At 44.4% G+C, this 14,298-nt stretch overlaps 1 protein-coding gene across 1 annotated transcript in view; it reads left to right on the top strand.

Moving 5' to 3' along the window:
- Positions 1-1,049: 1,049 nt before the first annotated feature.
- XIRP2 (xin actin binding repeat containing 2) overlaps positions 1,050-14,298 on the top strand; it is a 164,312-nt gene continuing 151,063 nt past the window's right edge. Inside the window, exon 1 of the mRNA XM_015422179.1 lies at positions 1,050-1,286. Coding sequence (XP_015277665.1) covers positions 1,050-1,286 — 237 coding nt within the window. The remainder of the gene's footprint in view (positions 1,287-14,298) is intronic.

The raw sequence follows: 14,298 nt of genomic DNA, 5'->3' as shown, positions 1-14,298 counted from the left end.
TAAGCGTTTTTGTTGGCTGTGGATTGGCCTCCTCACTTTTAGTGATGAGACTGGAGAATTTTTCTCACAGGGATACAACAAAAGGGAAGCAAACCCAACCTCAGAATCAAGTTAGGTACTCAAAAGGTTGAGTAGTAAGTACATGAGAAAATAATATAAATATTTATTGCACAGTGCACCAGATAAAGATTAAAAGCCACATACATTCATGAAAAATAAAAGTGTCATATACAGCAACCTACTAGAGCTGCATGTACAGTGATGACAAGATGTCAACAATGGTTTCACATAAAAATATATAACCACTAAGCTAGAAACGTTTCGGCCCTAATGGTCTTCTTCAGTTGCACACACCTAAAAAGTAAAACATCTTTTCAGGGCCAGGCAGGTTATAAATAACTCACTATAGGGTGAGGCTCCAAATAAGGATTGTAAAAGAGGCCTGTAAATAATAAGGAGCCAGCGCTCATCAAGGATAATATCTGTGAGCCAATATTCTGCCCTTGGCTGTAGCTGTATCTCCTCAGTGTGTGCAAATGTGAACCAGGAGGAGATATAGCTACTGAGATACTACTAGTGAGGAGATATAGCCTCACCCTCAGTAGTGTCGGTTCCATCGGCATCTCGTTCTGAGCTCACCTGGAACCAATTTCGGTCACCCTCCATCTCAGTTCCTGGAAGTGTTTTAGAACCAGCAGCAATGAAGACTAAGACCAAAACTAACCATAAGGATAAACCTAAGTCTGAGTCTCAACCTCATTGCTCCCAGCTGGCACCAACAAAGCCAATACCTGATTCCAAGGAGCCTGTTACAGACCCCTTAAAAACACTTTCAATTCATTCAGTCACACCTGTGCGCTGTGCCCCAGAGGGCGATATCATCTCGGACATAGTCCCATCTATGAATATGAAGTCAGTATGTATGGATCCAAGAGTGCCTTCTACCTGGCCCCAGGGGTACCCACCATTCCCTTGGCAGCCTTACCCCCTACTATATATCCCCTGCCTACTGTTCTGACTGGGGGGACTATTCTTTGCCTCCACGTTGTATGGAACTGAGCTCTGATAAGCTGGCATGCCATGGGAACCGTCCATCGACTTCATTGTCAGTTCCACCACAGCCACACTTTGCAGGTTATCTGCGTGAATCTGAGGAAGACAAGGAGGGCGTAATAGTCAGTTCTGGACAAAGCTCTGAAAACCCATCAGATCCATTGCCTGATGAGCAAGTAGGGGATTCTGCACCTACATCTCCAAGAGATTTGTACCTCTATGCAGAGCAAATGGTGAGGATGGCTGAATAACAGGAAAATTATATCACAACTACAGAATAAAGACCAAAGGATAAAATCCTTGGACACTTGTATTCAGAATCATGGCAGCATTTGCAGTGTGAAAGGGTTATAAAGATCTGTTTAAAGATGACTGAAAGAAGAAGAAGTGTAGGGTAGTTTGAAGATGTGCACCTAAGCAATTAGCTCAAGATATTTTTGTGCCAGTGATGGTAAGTCCAAGTAGCAGTCTCCTTCCATTAATTAATGTAGGGAACAATCTAGTGGAAAGCTGATCTGCACAAGGTAATTTAAATGACTGGTGGAAAGACTGCAATGTTCTTTTGTATTTCCTCTTTATTTCATAGAGCTTGCACAGGAGAGCTTTCCAGTAGACTGTACCCTAGAGTTCAGATCTATGCATTTCCCACTCCATCCCTTAATGATACCCATTCCTGAAGGAGCGTCTTCACCTCAGCTTGTGGTAGGACAGCTTCTTCTGTGGGATGAATTGATGCATAGGCTTTGCAGATACTCAGAGTCTAGCCGTTCAAACTTCAGAGGTGTTGGAAAGAACTTTTCCCTCAGATTATATTGACAGTGACCTTAGGAAACTCTTGCTTTTCTATTCAATATGTGACTTGGCTTATTTGCATGAGTCATTTCTATATCCTGTTAGCAGCTTTGTGGATGTGCCTGTGGGAATATTATGGTTTGCATTAAGTACTATTGTTCTCTACTGAGTACTATTGTACACAGTCCTGTCCTTTGGATGGTAGCTGAATTAGAGCCCTAACCTGCATAACTCAGGCTAACCCAATCTCTTCAGATCTCGGAAGCTAAGTAGGGTCAGATTTGTCTAGTATTTGGAAGGGTGACCTCCAAGAATTACTAGGGTTGTGACACAAAGGCAGGCAATGGCAAACCACATCCGAAATGTCTCTTGCCTTAAAAACAAGTCTAGCTTGCCACCTAGTGGTGCATGATACCAAAAGAGCTACAACTTCTGGCTGTCAGACAATTTTAGGATCTTCTGGCTATACTACACACAACGCTAAACAGCAACAAAAGAGCTAGAACTTCTTGCTGTCAGACAATCTTAGGATCTTCTGGCTATACTACACATAACGCTAAACAGCAAAAACAATAATAGTTGAACTAGATTGCCCTCTGGTCCCTTCCATGCATCTGCGATTCTACAAAGAAGTGAAGTTCTGTGCTGAAATTTAAAAACAACAACAAACACACAGTGCATGAAACGTAAAGTATATGTGTTGGGCTGCGATGACAGCAGGAGGAGGAGGAGGAGGAGGAGATTGGATTTATACCCCGCCCTTCACTACCCAAAGGTGTCTCAGAGCAGCTTACAAACTCCTTTCCCTTCCCCTCCCCTCCCCACAACAGACACCCTGTGAGGTAGGTGGGGCTGAGAGAGGTCTTGACAGAAACTGCTCTTTTTTCAAGAACAGCTCTTATCAGAACTACGGCTTGCCCAAGGACATCCAGCCAGGTGCAAGTGGAGGAGTGGGGAGTCAAACCCAGTTCTCCCAGATTAGAGTCCGCGCACTTAACCACTACACCAAACTGGCTCCAAACAAGCATTAAATTCTTGGTGAGATTTCTCTTGTAGATCATATACTCAGAATGCACACAAGCTCATTCAGAAGATTTGTGGTGGTAGTGGGAATTACCATCAAATTGCAGCTGATTTATCGCAACCCCCTCATGGGATTTTCAAGGAAAGAGATTAACAGAGGTCATTTGCCACTGCCTGCCTCTGGCCCCTGTCACATGGCAAAGTTGTGCGGGAGAGGCACGGATGGTGGGTGGATTATCCGGGCACGATCACACCCCAACATCTGGGAAGTGGAGCGCACCCGTGGCTTACCGCCGACAATGCAAGTTAAAAACGTTTGCCACGGGCTGCCTCCAGATGCCCATGGTGTGATCACACCGGACTGCGGCATTCCCCTCTGGTCCCTCGTTTACCCACCGGCAAGGGAAGGATCCGTGGTGTGCTGCCGGTGTGTCTGATTGCGTAATCGTGCATAAAACTGTGCCGGGGCAATTAGCCATGCCTCCCCCCCACGATATCCGGCCCGTGTGACCGGGGCCTCTGTTTAGCAACCCTGGCATTCCTCGGTGGTCTCCCATTCAGGTACCCACCAGGGCCAACACTGCTTAGCTTTCAAGATCCAGTGATACTGGGCTAGGCATGGCCAATCCAAGTCAGATTTGGACTGAAGGAAACATTATAGACTGAAAAATTACACTAGGGATTGGAAAGGAATTCATAATAACACATCAAACATTAAAAGAAAATGTGGTAAGCCCTCGCGGCACAATTAACAGTAGAACTGTCATTTGCAAACAACATTGCGGGGAATACAGCAGTACCTTATATTCCCTGCAAATACAATGAGCACTGTAAAAATTCATTCTAAAATTAAAGAATTGTCTGTTGTAAAACTCTGGTTGGCACAGGACTGTAAAAATCAGTAGTGGCCTTTTTACCCTTTTGATGCAGTAAATTTCCTGGAGATATTCTGTTTTATTGCGCCACAATGGTATATTCGGAATAGTGCTGTTTTAACCTTAGTAGTGCAAATGTTTATAATTCATATGATTTAAACTTGATAAAGATTAGAAGATGTCAAGTCCCATTTGGTTGAAATGTCAGGCACATTATCCGTGACTAAAAAAAAGGGGAGGGAGGTACAAAAGGAAACCTTGATACGCATTTTCTTTCCAGTCTCCATGCCCTGCAATCTGGGTGGTAAGTTGGTATTTCACATTGCCTGAGGCCCTGCTTTTGAAAACAAGATCTCTGGGATCATTCTTCACTGCCTCTCACAGTGGCTTACGTAGCATTTCTGCCACTTCTGAAACACAGCTCGAAAAGTTCAAGTGCGTGTCTCTTGACTGCACCAAACAAATCGCTGCCCATTTTTTGTGGGGAAAGAATTTACTACTGTCGTTCACATGGCTTCATATTTTACTGAAATAGAAAGGGGGTACAGATTTTAAAGCCTGGACTCCCTCACTCCAGTGCGCTGATTTTGTTTATTTCCCATTGATTGTAACTTAATGCGTTCTTTGTGCTTTTGGATGGGTTTGCTATCAACTGCAGTAGAACATTTACAGCCACCTTCAGAGAGGGTTTTAAGCTCCTGTGGAACTCTCGTGTCAGTTCAGATCTTGACGATATCCCTAGCCTACAAAGGCTACAAGCAGTAGGGTGTAAGGGGCAAATGTTATGTATACTCTTCCCTGAACAGAGGAGACATGAGAAGAGACATGACTGTACTCAGGGCTCTTTTTGTAGAAAAAGCCCAGCAGGAACTCATTAGCATAATAGGCCACACCCAACAGCAAAGCTCATTAGCATATTAGGCCACACACTGACAGCACCACTCATTAGCACATTAGGCCACACCCCCATGTTACCAGAAGTGTGGTCATCCAGCCACACCCACCTTTCTCTTCTTATTCTGTTTACCTTGTTTGTGGTCAAAACCCAGGGCTTTTTTTGTAGCAGGAACTCCTTTGCATGTTAGGCCACACACCCCTAATGTAGCCAATCCTAATGAGTTCCTGCTGTTGGGTGTGGCCTATTATGCTAATGAGTTCCTGCTGGGCGTGGCCAACTCAGGAGCCAGCCGGAACACCGTCCCTGTGCGTTCCTGCCCCAAAATAGCCCTGACTGTACTCTTCAAATTCCTTAGGGCTCTCACCTAGAACAGGGCAAAGATTTGTTTTCTGCTGCTCCAGGGGGCAAGATTTAATAGACTTGTGTTACAGGAAGATAGATTTTAGTGAAACATTAGGAGAAATTTACTAATGGCAAGAAAGTTTCAACAATGGAATAAATTGTGTGTGTGTGGGGGGTGTTTCTCCTTCACTGGATGCCTTCAAGCAAAGGCTCAGCAGCCTCCTGCTGTCAAGTTGCAGTCAACTTGGGGCAACCCCATAAGGTTTTGACAAGAAGAGATGCTCAGAGGTGGTTTGCCATTGTCTGTCTCTGTGTAGCAGCCCCAGACTTCCTTAGCGGTCTCCCATCCAAATACTAACCAGGGCTGACTCTGCTTAGCTTCTGAGATCTGGCTAGCCTGGGCTATCCAGGTCAGCAATATATGCCTTGCCTGACTTCAGCCTGTTTTCCACCTCTTTAAGGAGTGGAGATATTGCATAGTCTAGACACATTGCACCTTTGTGCATGTGTGCACAAACCCAATTCATTTGGAGGTTAATTCCTAGGGTCACCAGGACTCCTACTGTGGCAGGAGACCTCCCAGAAAACCTGGCAGTTAACTGATTTTTTTAGATTCCCCTCCCCCTCTCTTTTTTGGGTGTTGCCAATCAGTGCCTGAAACTCTGGTAGGATAAAAGTGGCTGGAAGTGGGGTCCCATGAGGCAGCACTGATGCCATTTCCCAATGACAACTGGGAGTGACATCATGATTGGGGATACACTCTAGGATTTTCCAAAACCACCACAGAGTTTTGGTGACTCTTAGAGTGTCCCCCAAAGTCATGATGTCACATCTGGTTTTTGTGAGACATGATGTTAGTGTGCCAGCATGATGCCAGCACATCTATCTCTGCTCTCCACACCCTCCCAGGGGTGGCAGGGACTGGCAGGGACTGGCCTGGCAATCCTGTGCAGGTCATGAGCAGAATCCTAAAGATCATAACTGTTTGTTCCAGAGATGGGATGGTTTGTCACTGTGGCTCCTTAATGGTGCCATTTAGTTATTTGTTTCATAACAGCATGCCAGGAATGAATCATAACTGGAGGATTTTGCCAGTTGATCGTACTGATGCTGCTGCATGTATAATAATGAACACAAAGCAGAGCATTCAAAGCAGTAATTTTCCAGCTGCTAATGGGGGAAATGCTGATCCTAGTGAAATCAATGGCAATGTTTTCTGTTGACATCAATTAGGACAAGGTTTCATTGATTCCACTAAGGGCAGGTGTTAGCCCTTGTGTCCTAATGACTTTAAGGCAGGCTAAAAAGAAATTCAAATTCTTTGGAGCCAGCATCAATTTTTCGATGCCAGACTGGCACATGCATCGAGATTCTAAGGAATCGTTCATTTCAGTACTTTGGGTTTTTTCCTCCTCCCAGTCCTGATTTTAAATTGGAATTGAGTTACAATCCTGGCTCTACAGAGGTGAAAATCTAATCAACAACTTCAGTTGGTTCAGCACTGTATGCTACCTGGGGCACAGATGTGTTATCTAGTGTGCATTTCCAAGGGCAGGTTTCCATAACCATCTGTTAATATGACCATTTACCATCGGTAATGTGGAAGTTCATAACATCCTACTGTTGGGAGTTTTCATTATTTGTCTACAGTGTCAATCAGTGGCTCTCATGTGGTAGGACCAAACTGTCCATATGGCTCTTTGTGATTCAACTCTTAAACTCCCAGGCATTTAGGTGGATTTTATTTATTTGATGTAGCTTATTTATAGCCTGCCTTTCTTACTGAGGCTCAGGGTAGATTACAGGGTAAAGAGAGACAAAAATGTAATCATATGACATAAGATATCCAATGGACAATGCAATAGGACTAGGAATACAAAATCCTGAAGGAAGGGATTTTGTTAATCCATGTTTGTTAAAAGGCAACTAACCTAGATGGAATTTTCTCTCACTGTACTGAATATATCAGTCAGTACCGACTGGGTCAATCTGTCCTTTCCCTGGCATTGGTGCAGTTGTCTTTAACTCCATTCCTTTGCTTTCAGCTTCCATTCCCCCCAGCCACCTTTCAGCTTTCATTTCTCTGGGTTCATGAAGCATAGGGGGAGGAGCAACGAGGGGAGAAATTTGCTCAATCTATGCCTGATAGGCACACCATCCACCCAGAATGTTTGGTCCATGTTCATGATTATGCTCAAGTTGTGTCCCTGTGTACATTGTTTCCTTCCATTACATCATGGAATCTCTGACAAGGGAAGGCTTTTAGGAAGCCAGTTTGGTGTAGTGGTTAAGTGTGCGGACTCTAATCTGGGAGAACCGGGTTTGATTCCCCACTCTTCCACTTGCACCTGCTGATGTGACCTTGGGTCAGTCACAAGCTCTAGCACAGCTGTTCCTGAAAGAGCAGTTTGTGTCAGAGTTCTCTCAGCCCCACTCACCTCACAGGGTGTCTGTTGTGGGGAGGGGAAGGGAAAGGAGTTTGTAAGCCGCTCTGAGACTCCAAGTGAAGGGTGGGGTATAAATCCAATCTCTTCTCTTCTTCTTCTTCTTCTAATCAAGTCTACTCAGGATCAAGTCCTATATATTCAGTGGGGCTTACTCTAAGGAACACGCTCTAAGGATTGCGGCCTTAGTCAATTAAGTGAGTTGTGGTTTGTCGGAGCCATTCCGGCTACTGGATAGTAGCCTGGTTGCAGGGATAGGCATAGACTTTTATCTCCTGAGAGAAAGTAAAGAGAGGATAGAGAAGGAGGGTTGGGCTCTTATTAATCTCTTTGCCAGTCCACCTCTTCGCACCATCAGGGAAAGTGACAATGGCTTTATTTGTAACCCCTTGTAGGCTGAAGGGCTGCTGTGCTTTGGGAGAGCATCAAAGAGCCAGTCCTCATCTTCATTCTTCACCCATGATAGGAAACCCACTTACCTTTCAGAGGCTAAGGTTTCTGTGGGCTAACAAAACACACACACACAAACATGCAGGATGAGCTGATCAGCTCTTTCGACATGAGAGGGTCTGTTCGAAAAGCAGCTCTGGGAGACATGATTAAACTTAAGTCTGTCCATTTGCATGTTCTTGTAATAAAAACACAGTGTACAGGCAAGGGGAGACATACCTTGCTCCTCCTCCCTTACCTTGCTGCCCTGAGCACGTTGCTGTCTGAAGCTCTTTTTCTTCCAATACATCCTGCAAGAGAGGATTTTAATTGCCTTTAGGATACTTTTTAGAACTTGTCGGGAAGTTGGAAGGGAGGATCCCATGGGTGAGGGATACAGTAATAGAGAATTTCATCCCAGTCATTTGGGAGACATAAGAACTGTCTTTTCCATTGAAAGCAAAAATAAACTTGGACATAATACCTCTGAACACAAGCCATAACGATACTGAAGGATACAAACAATACTAGCTATTTCTGTGCACAGCTGTAGTAGCTGGGCTAGAGGGGCAAATGTGATCTGTCCAGCCAAACATGCACATGCCATCTCATCACATGCATCAGGCAAACTGCCTTGTCTTTGCTATCTGCCTGGGACTGCCTCTCCCAAACTGACTGGTTAGCTGCATTCAGCTTGGAGGAGGAGGAGGAGTTGGTTTTTAGACCTCACTTTTCTCTACCAAAGGAGTCTTGAAGAGGCTTACAATCACCTTCTCTTCCTCTTCCCTCAGCAGATACCCTGTGAGGTCGGTGGGGCTGAGAGAGCTGTGACTGACCCAGGGTCACCTAGCTGGCTTCATGTAGAGGAGTGAGGAATCAAACCTGGTCCTCCAGATTAGAGCACTGCCATTCTTAACCACTACACCGAACTGGTCCTCCGAAATGACTCATGAGTGAGTCATTTCCCAACCTCACATGGTAAACAGGAGTTTACTTAAGGCATTTCCAGTGATGGCAAAAGACTTTGCCTTCCCACTTCACAGGCAGTAGCATTTATTGTATGTACACTGATGTTTCCCGCAGCAAACAGCTAAAGAGCCAATGTGAAATAGTAGTTAGACTAGGATCTGGGAGATCAAAGGTTCAGATCCCCACTCTGCTGTGGAAACTCACTGGGTCACCTTGGGCCAATCTTTCCCTTCCAGCCTAACCTACTTCACAGGGATATTGTTGTGAGAATAAAAGGAAGAGGGCAGGGTGATATTGTAAGCTGCTTTGGGTCCCCATTGGAGAGCAAAACAGGATATAAATATTTAAGTAAATAAATGAAATGACACCCATGTGTACACTGGTGCACGTGTTGGAGACCCTTCCTTTACCTAGGAGGACTCCCAGGTGCATCCGTAGGGATTTAAAGGAAATCTGCCTGTCATTCTCATTCTCCATCTAGTAAGAGAGAAATACCACGGTATTAGTGGCAAACACCATTGCCCCTTAAAGTGCAGAGCCACTCCAAAAACAAAATGTTCAGCAGAAGTCTCAGGGCCCTTCCCCAACTGGGGCTGCATATGTATTGGTTGTAATGTCTAGGTGGAAGCAGAATTTCGGACTCAAGTATATTCTTCTCTGGCAGAGCCAGTCCTATTATAATTCATTTTTGTTAATGTGTCTACATCCTAATTCAACAGGCAATTTTCAGAGACCCCGCAGATCACTGCTTCCAGCCCTCGTCAGCTGTTCAATGTCCTTAAATTGCCAATCTACATATTGGACTCATTTACAATGACTAAAAGGGCAGGTATGTCTGGGAGCCAGAGGTTGGAAGGATGTCAGACAAGCTCTAGAAATCTACAATTTTTTTCTAAAAAAAAGGGGGGGATGCTTTGGGAGATGTTTGAGCACAGCAAAATGGTGCATTGCAGAGAATCAGCTGAAGGTGTGCTGGGGTTTCTCCTCTGAACATCATGCTCTGCCCTTTTCACTTTCTATGCAGCAGGTGTTATAAGCACTCCCCTGTAATAGACAATTTCTGGTGCTTGTAGTCAATCTTAATAATGCCCTCAGCATTCCAGCAGATGCTCAACATGATTCTGTGCGCTCGGTGAGCAAAACTGCAGCAGGATAAATTTCTATCATGTTTTAATTAACAATGCCAGCCACACTGCAAACAGCTTTTCTTTGTTAGCATGCCACTCTTGCAAAGGGTTTCTTCTCCCTTCTCCACCCTTTCCCCATTTTTAAGTACAAGCGGCTAACTGTGATGTCTTGTTTCTATTCAGTGCTGGTTTTCTAGTACATGACTGTGTTTATGTGGAGAGAATTTGCGGGCTGTCGGGCTTTCACATGACCATCATATGGCTTCTAATGCATTCTTTAATTCAGCACTGTGGCACTGTGTATTGGAATGTGTGAAGCCCAAAACAGTCTGATATTGAGTTCTAAAGCAGAATCCTCACTGAATGATTTTTTTAAAAAATTATATGGTCACAAAATGCTTTATTATAGCGAAACCAGTGCATGACAGAAACCCACCATTTTAGATTAATTTACTTGATCTGCCATTATGCAGTTCACCAACTGTTATCTAAACAAAGCAAAAAGGATGAGGGTTAAATTGGAAGTGGTATGCTCATTATACATGAAAGCAAAGAAATCCAACTATGGTAAATAAATTAAAAATAGTGTAATGTAATGGAAAGGAAAGGGTTGTTTTTTAAAAAACTATACTGGTTTTAAATCTCCTTCATCAGATGCTGCAGGACATCAAAGGCAGGTTTCCAATGAATGGGCTAGGGGGGACAAAATTCCAGGTCTCTTAGTCACCGCAGGAATCTATTCAGCTGGGCAATTCATATGATGTTTGGATTTGACTGCTCAAGCAAAGAAATCCAACTATGGTAAATAAATTAAAAATAGTGTAATGTAATGAAAAGGAAAGGGTTGTTTTTTTAAAACTATACTGGTTTTATATCTCTTTCATCAGATGCTGTAGGACTCATCAAAGGCAGGTTTCCAATGAATGGGCTGGTGGGGGACAAAATTCCAGGGATCTTAGTCACTGCAGGAATCTATTCAGCTGGGCAATTAATATGATGATTGGATTGGACTGCTTTGAGGAGGGAGAGAGCCAGTTTGGTGTAGTGGTTAAGTGTGCAGACTCTAATCTGGGAGAACCGGGTTTGATTCCCCACTCCTCCACTTGCAGCTGCTGGTGTGACCTTGGGTCAGTCACAAGTTCTCTCAGAGCTGTTCTCTCAGGAGCAGTTCTTGAAAGAGCTCTCTCAGCCCCACCTACCTCACAGGGTGTCTGTTGTGGGGAGGGGAAGGGAAAGGAGTTTGTAAGCCGCTCTGAGACTCCAAGTGAAGGGCGGGGTATAAATCCAATCTCTTCCTCCTCCTCCTCCTCCTTGCCTGTCTTGTGGTGGCTCTCACTTAAGATGAAGGAAGCCTCCTGAGGCTGGGGGGGGAGGCTTCTTGAAGGATGGTTGTATGGCAGTCACTGGAACCCACCTATGAGGGGGTCATCATTTTAATAGATTAAAACTTCTTTGACTAAATTAAAGCCGTGCATTAACCACTTAATCACAGTGCTGCTAGGTAATTGAATGCTCCCTTAAAACATTCACAACATTCACTCTTTGCAGCCCTCAATTTCTAAGAGAGATATTGAGGCTGGTTGGTTGGTTTGTTGCAGGTTCAAAGTGAAACCCTGCATTTTTCCAGGCAACAAACAGTCAATGTATTAATGAAACCTTTTATTTAAAGAAACCAAACATTTGAATAGATACACAGAACACTGGCATATCCCATAGAAACCAATCCTATATAAGCATACATGACATTCTTGTTCTACCTAAGTTGACTTCAAGAATAAAGACAGAAAAATCCTTATCCAGAGATTTGTCTATTAAGGGAAAGCAGAAATACTTATCCAGAGATTAATCTATTAGGGGAAAGCAGATTTCACTGAATCCTAAATGTGAGAGATTCAGAGGTTATAGGGTCTGGCCTGATAATATAGAAGCTATTACATAGGTCAGCTAGGGTTGTCAGGTTCCAGGTGGGGCCTGGAGATCAACCACTTTTACAACTGATCTCCAGCTGACAGAGATCAGCTCCCCTGGAGAAAATGGCTGCTTTGAAGGGTGGACTCTATGGCACTGTACCATGCTGAGGCCCCTCCCCTCCCCAAACCCCGCCCTCTCCTGAATCCACCCCCAAAGTCTCTAGGCATTTTCCAGCCCAGCGCTGGCAACCCTAAGGCCAACACATGACTTCACTGAACCTTCTGATCAGAGACAGTACAATATTGGCATGAAATGCTCAGGGATGAGACCCAGTCAATGCTCTAGCTGCAGAACGTTGAATGCACTGAAGTTTCTGAACACCTTTTCAAATGTAACCTGACATAAAACGCACCATAATAGTTTAATATAGACATGTGGAACCAAGGCATGTGGAACAGTGGCCAGAGTTAGAATTTTGTGACCCACTCCAGAACATCTTTCCCAGCTCCAGACCCATCTGACATCCATGCATTAGACATACAGTGTAAATAAGGTCTGCATATACCTAAGTGTTTGTGTGTGCCTGATATACTGGAGCACTGAGGCAGGCCAAGCACAGTCCTCCTCTCCCACAACATGTGAAGACTACTCAATGTAAAGGTGTGAATAAGTTGTGCGTGAGCTTTAGTAATAAAAGGGGGAGGTGTACACAAAATACTTGTCACTTTACTCTTGTTTTTTGTGGGGGAACATTCCATCACCTATAGAAAGGTAAAGCCGATTTTGAGATTTAGGACTACTTCTCCCAACTACCTGAACTCTGACTTTGACCTAGAAAAGGGTGAACTTTTTCTTGTGGTGGTGGTGGGGGGGGAGAACTGACCAGAAGCAGCCCTGTGAGAGCTGAATTGCAAAAACAGAAGTCCTATGACCAGATTGAAGCTCAAGGTATAGACTTTGATTAATGGTCTACCATATTAGGAGAGCCATAAGAAGAAGGGTCTGGAACCAGTGAAACCTTACTACTTAATAGGCAAACACAAAAGGTCTAGTTCAATGGACTCATCCTTGGAAGCCAGTTATAATTTTCCATCCCTTCTTGGATAAAGCTTTCCAGTTTACCTACCCCATTAAGGTAAATGATGCTGTTAGTTGCTTGTCAGTGCAGTTGTTGGAGCCCACTAGGGCTGAGACAGAAGTTGCTAGCCCTGGGCCACGGTCAGACCTGCCATTTGGTGTGGAGGGGAAGCGAGCCTATTTCCCCCGGTTGAAACTGACATGGCATTGCACGATCACACATCCTTTGTAGCTGCAGGCTCAGCACCTCAGATGGCATATTCAGCCGAGGGGTGTGTGTGTTGCCTTTTGTTTCACATGCACATAAATGAGGAATTACACCTCTGCACTGTGGGTTCCCCATGGAGAATGTGGTTATGTGCATACTGCTAAATGAGGAAAAAATGGCATCAAGTCAGGATGGAATGAGCAGACCATCCCGATGGCATGAGCGCGTCCTTGAGACAGGGGAAGGTCTGTCTGTAGCCTTTTGGAAGCTTTAGGATCAGACTTTCCCTGGTGTCTTTTAACTCTGCTTCTTTGGCAGGACAGCACCGGGTGCAGACAGCTGTGGGACCTTTCCCAGATGTCGCTGTCTGGTCATGCCCTTTAGATCCATCAGGCATTTTCAGCTGAGTTGGATCTAAAGGCACATCTGACAGAGGCCCAAGAATGCCTTCAGCACTTGCCTTTAACCTTATCTACATAGGTCCATTGACCTGTATTATCATTACAGAGGGAAAGCGAGTGGGATGTAGTGCTCTATGTGTGTGTTTTGGAACAGCTGTTGTAATTCTTAAAGGATACCAGGAGATGTCTGTACCTTGCTGTTTAGGCTGAATATGTCACAAGATAACAAGCCTGCATTAAGAAAAAGGCCGCTGATTCTTTCTATTTCATCATCATGGGGAAAACCCAGAGACCTCCTCTAAGTACGGCCGAGTACTTGTGAGTCCAGAAATAGTTATGAATTTGTTTTCTCTTTGAATAGCTGCTAGGGTTGATCAACTTTTAAAACTCGCCCTGTAATCTTTTACCAACAACTCAACCTGCAGCAATTCATCTGATGAAGTCCCCCCACCATAATATTGGATTGGCTACTCTAGCCTGGGAAATTCCTGGATATTTGTGGGCAGTACCTATGGAATGCAGAATTTGGGGAGAGGTTTCACCTAGAAACTATAGTCTGGAGGTCAGTTGTTATTCCAGAAATCCAGGCCCTACCTTGGATCTGTCAACCCTAGCTCTGCGCCAAATTTCTGTTAAAGGGGGAAATGCTGATAATAGCTTAAAGTGCTTTGAACCCTGCTAAAGTCACTTGCTTTGAGGTCTGGGCAATAGTGGGTTGGGAAGAGCCTAGGGAGGGTGGGATTTGGGGA

Source organism: Gekko japonicus, unplaced genomic scaffold, assembly GCF_001447785.1.
Source record: "Gekko japonicus isolate JY-2015 unplaced genomic scaffold, Gekko_japonicus_V1.1 scaffold375, whole genome shotgun sequence".
In the NCBI taxonomy this organism is placed as follows: domain Eukaryota; kingdom Metazoa; phylum Chordata; class Lepidosauria; order Squamata; family Gekkonidae; genus Gekko; species Gekko japonicus.
The sequence above is the reverse complement of the archived record's forward strand: the minus strand, read 5'-3'. Positions and strand labels throughout refer to the sequence as shown.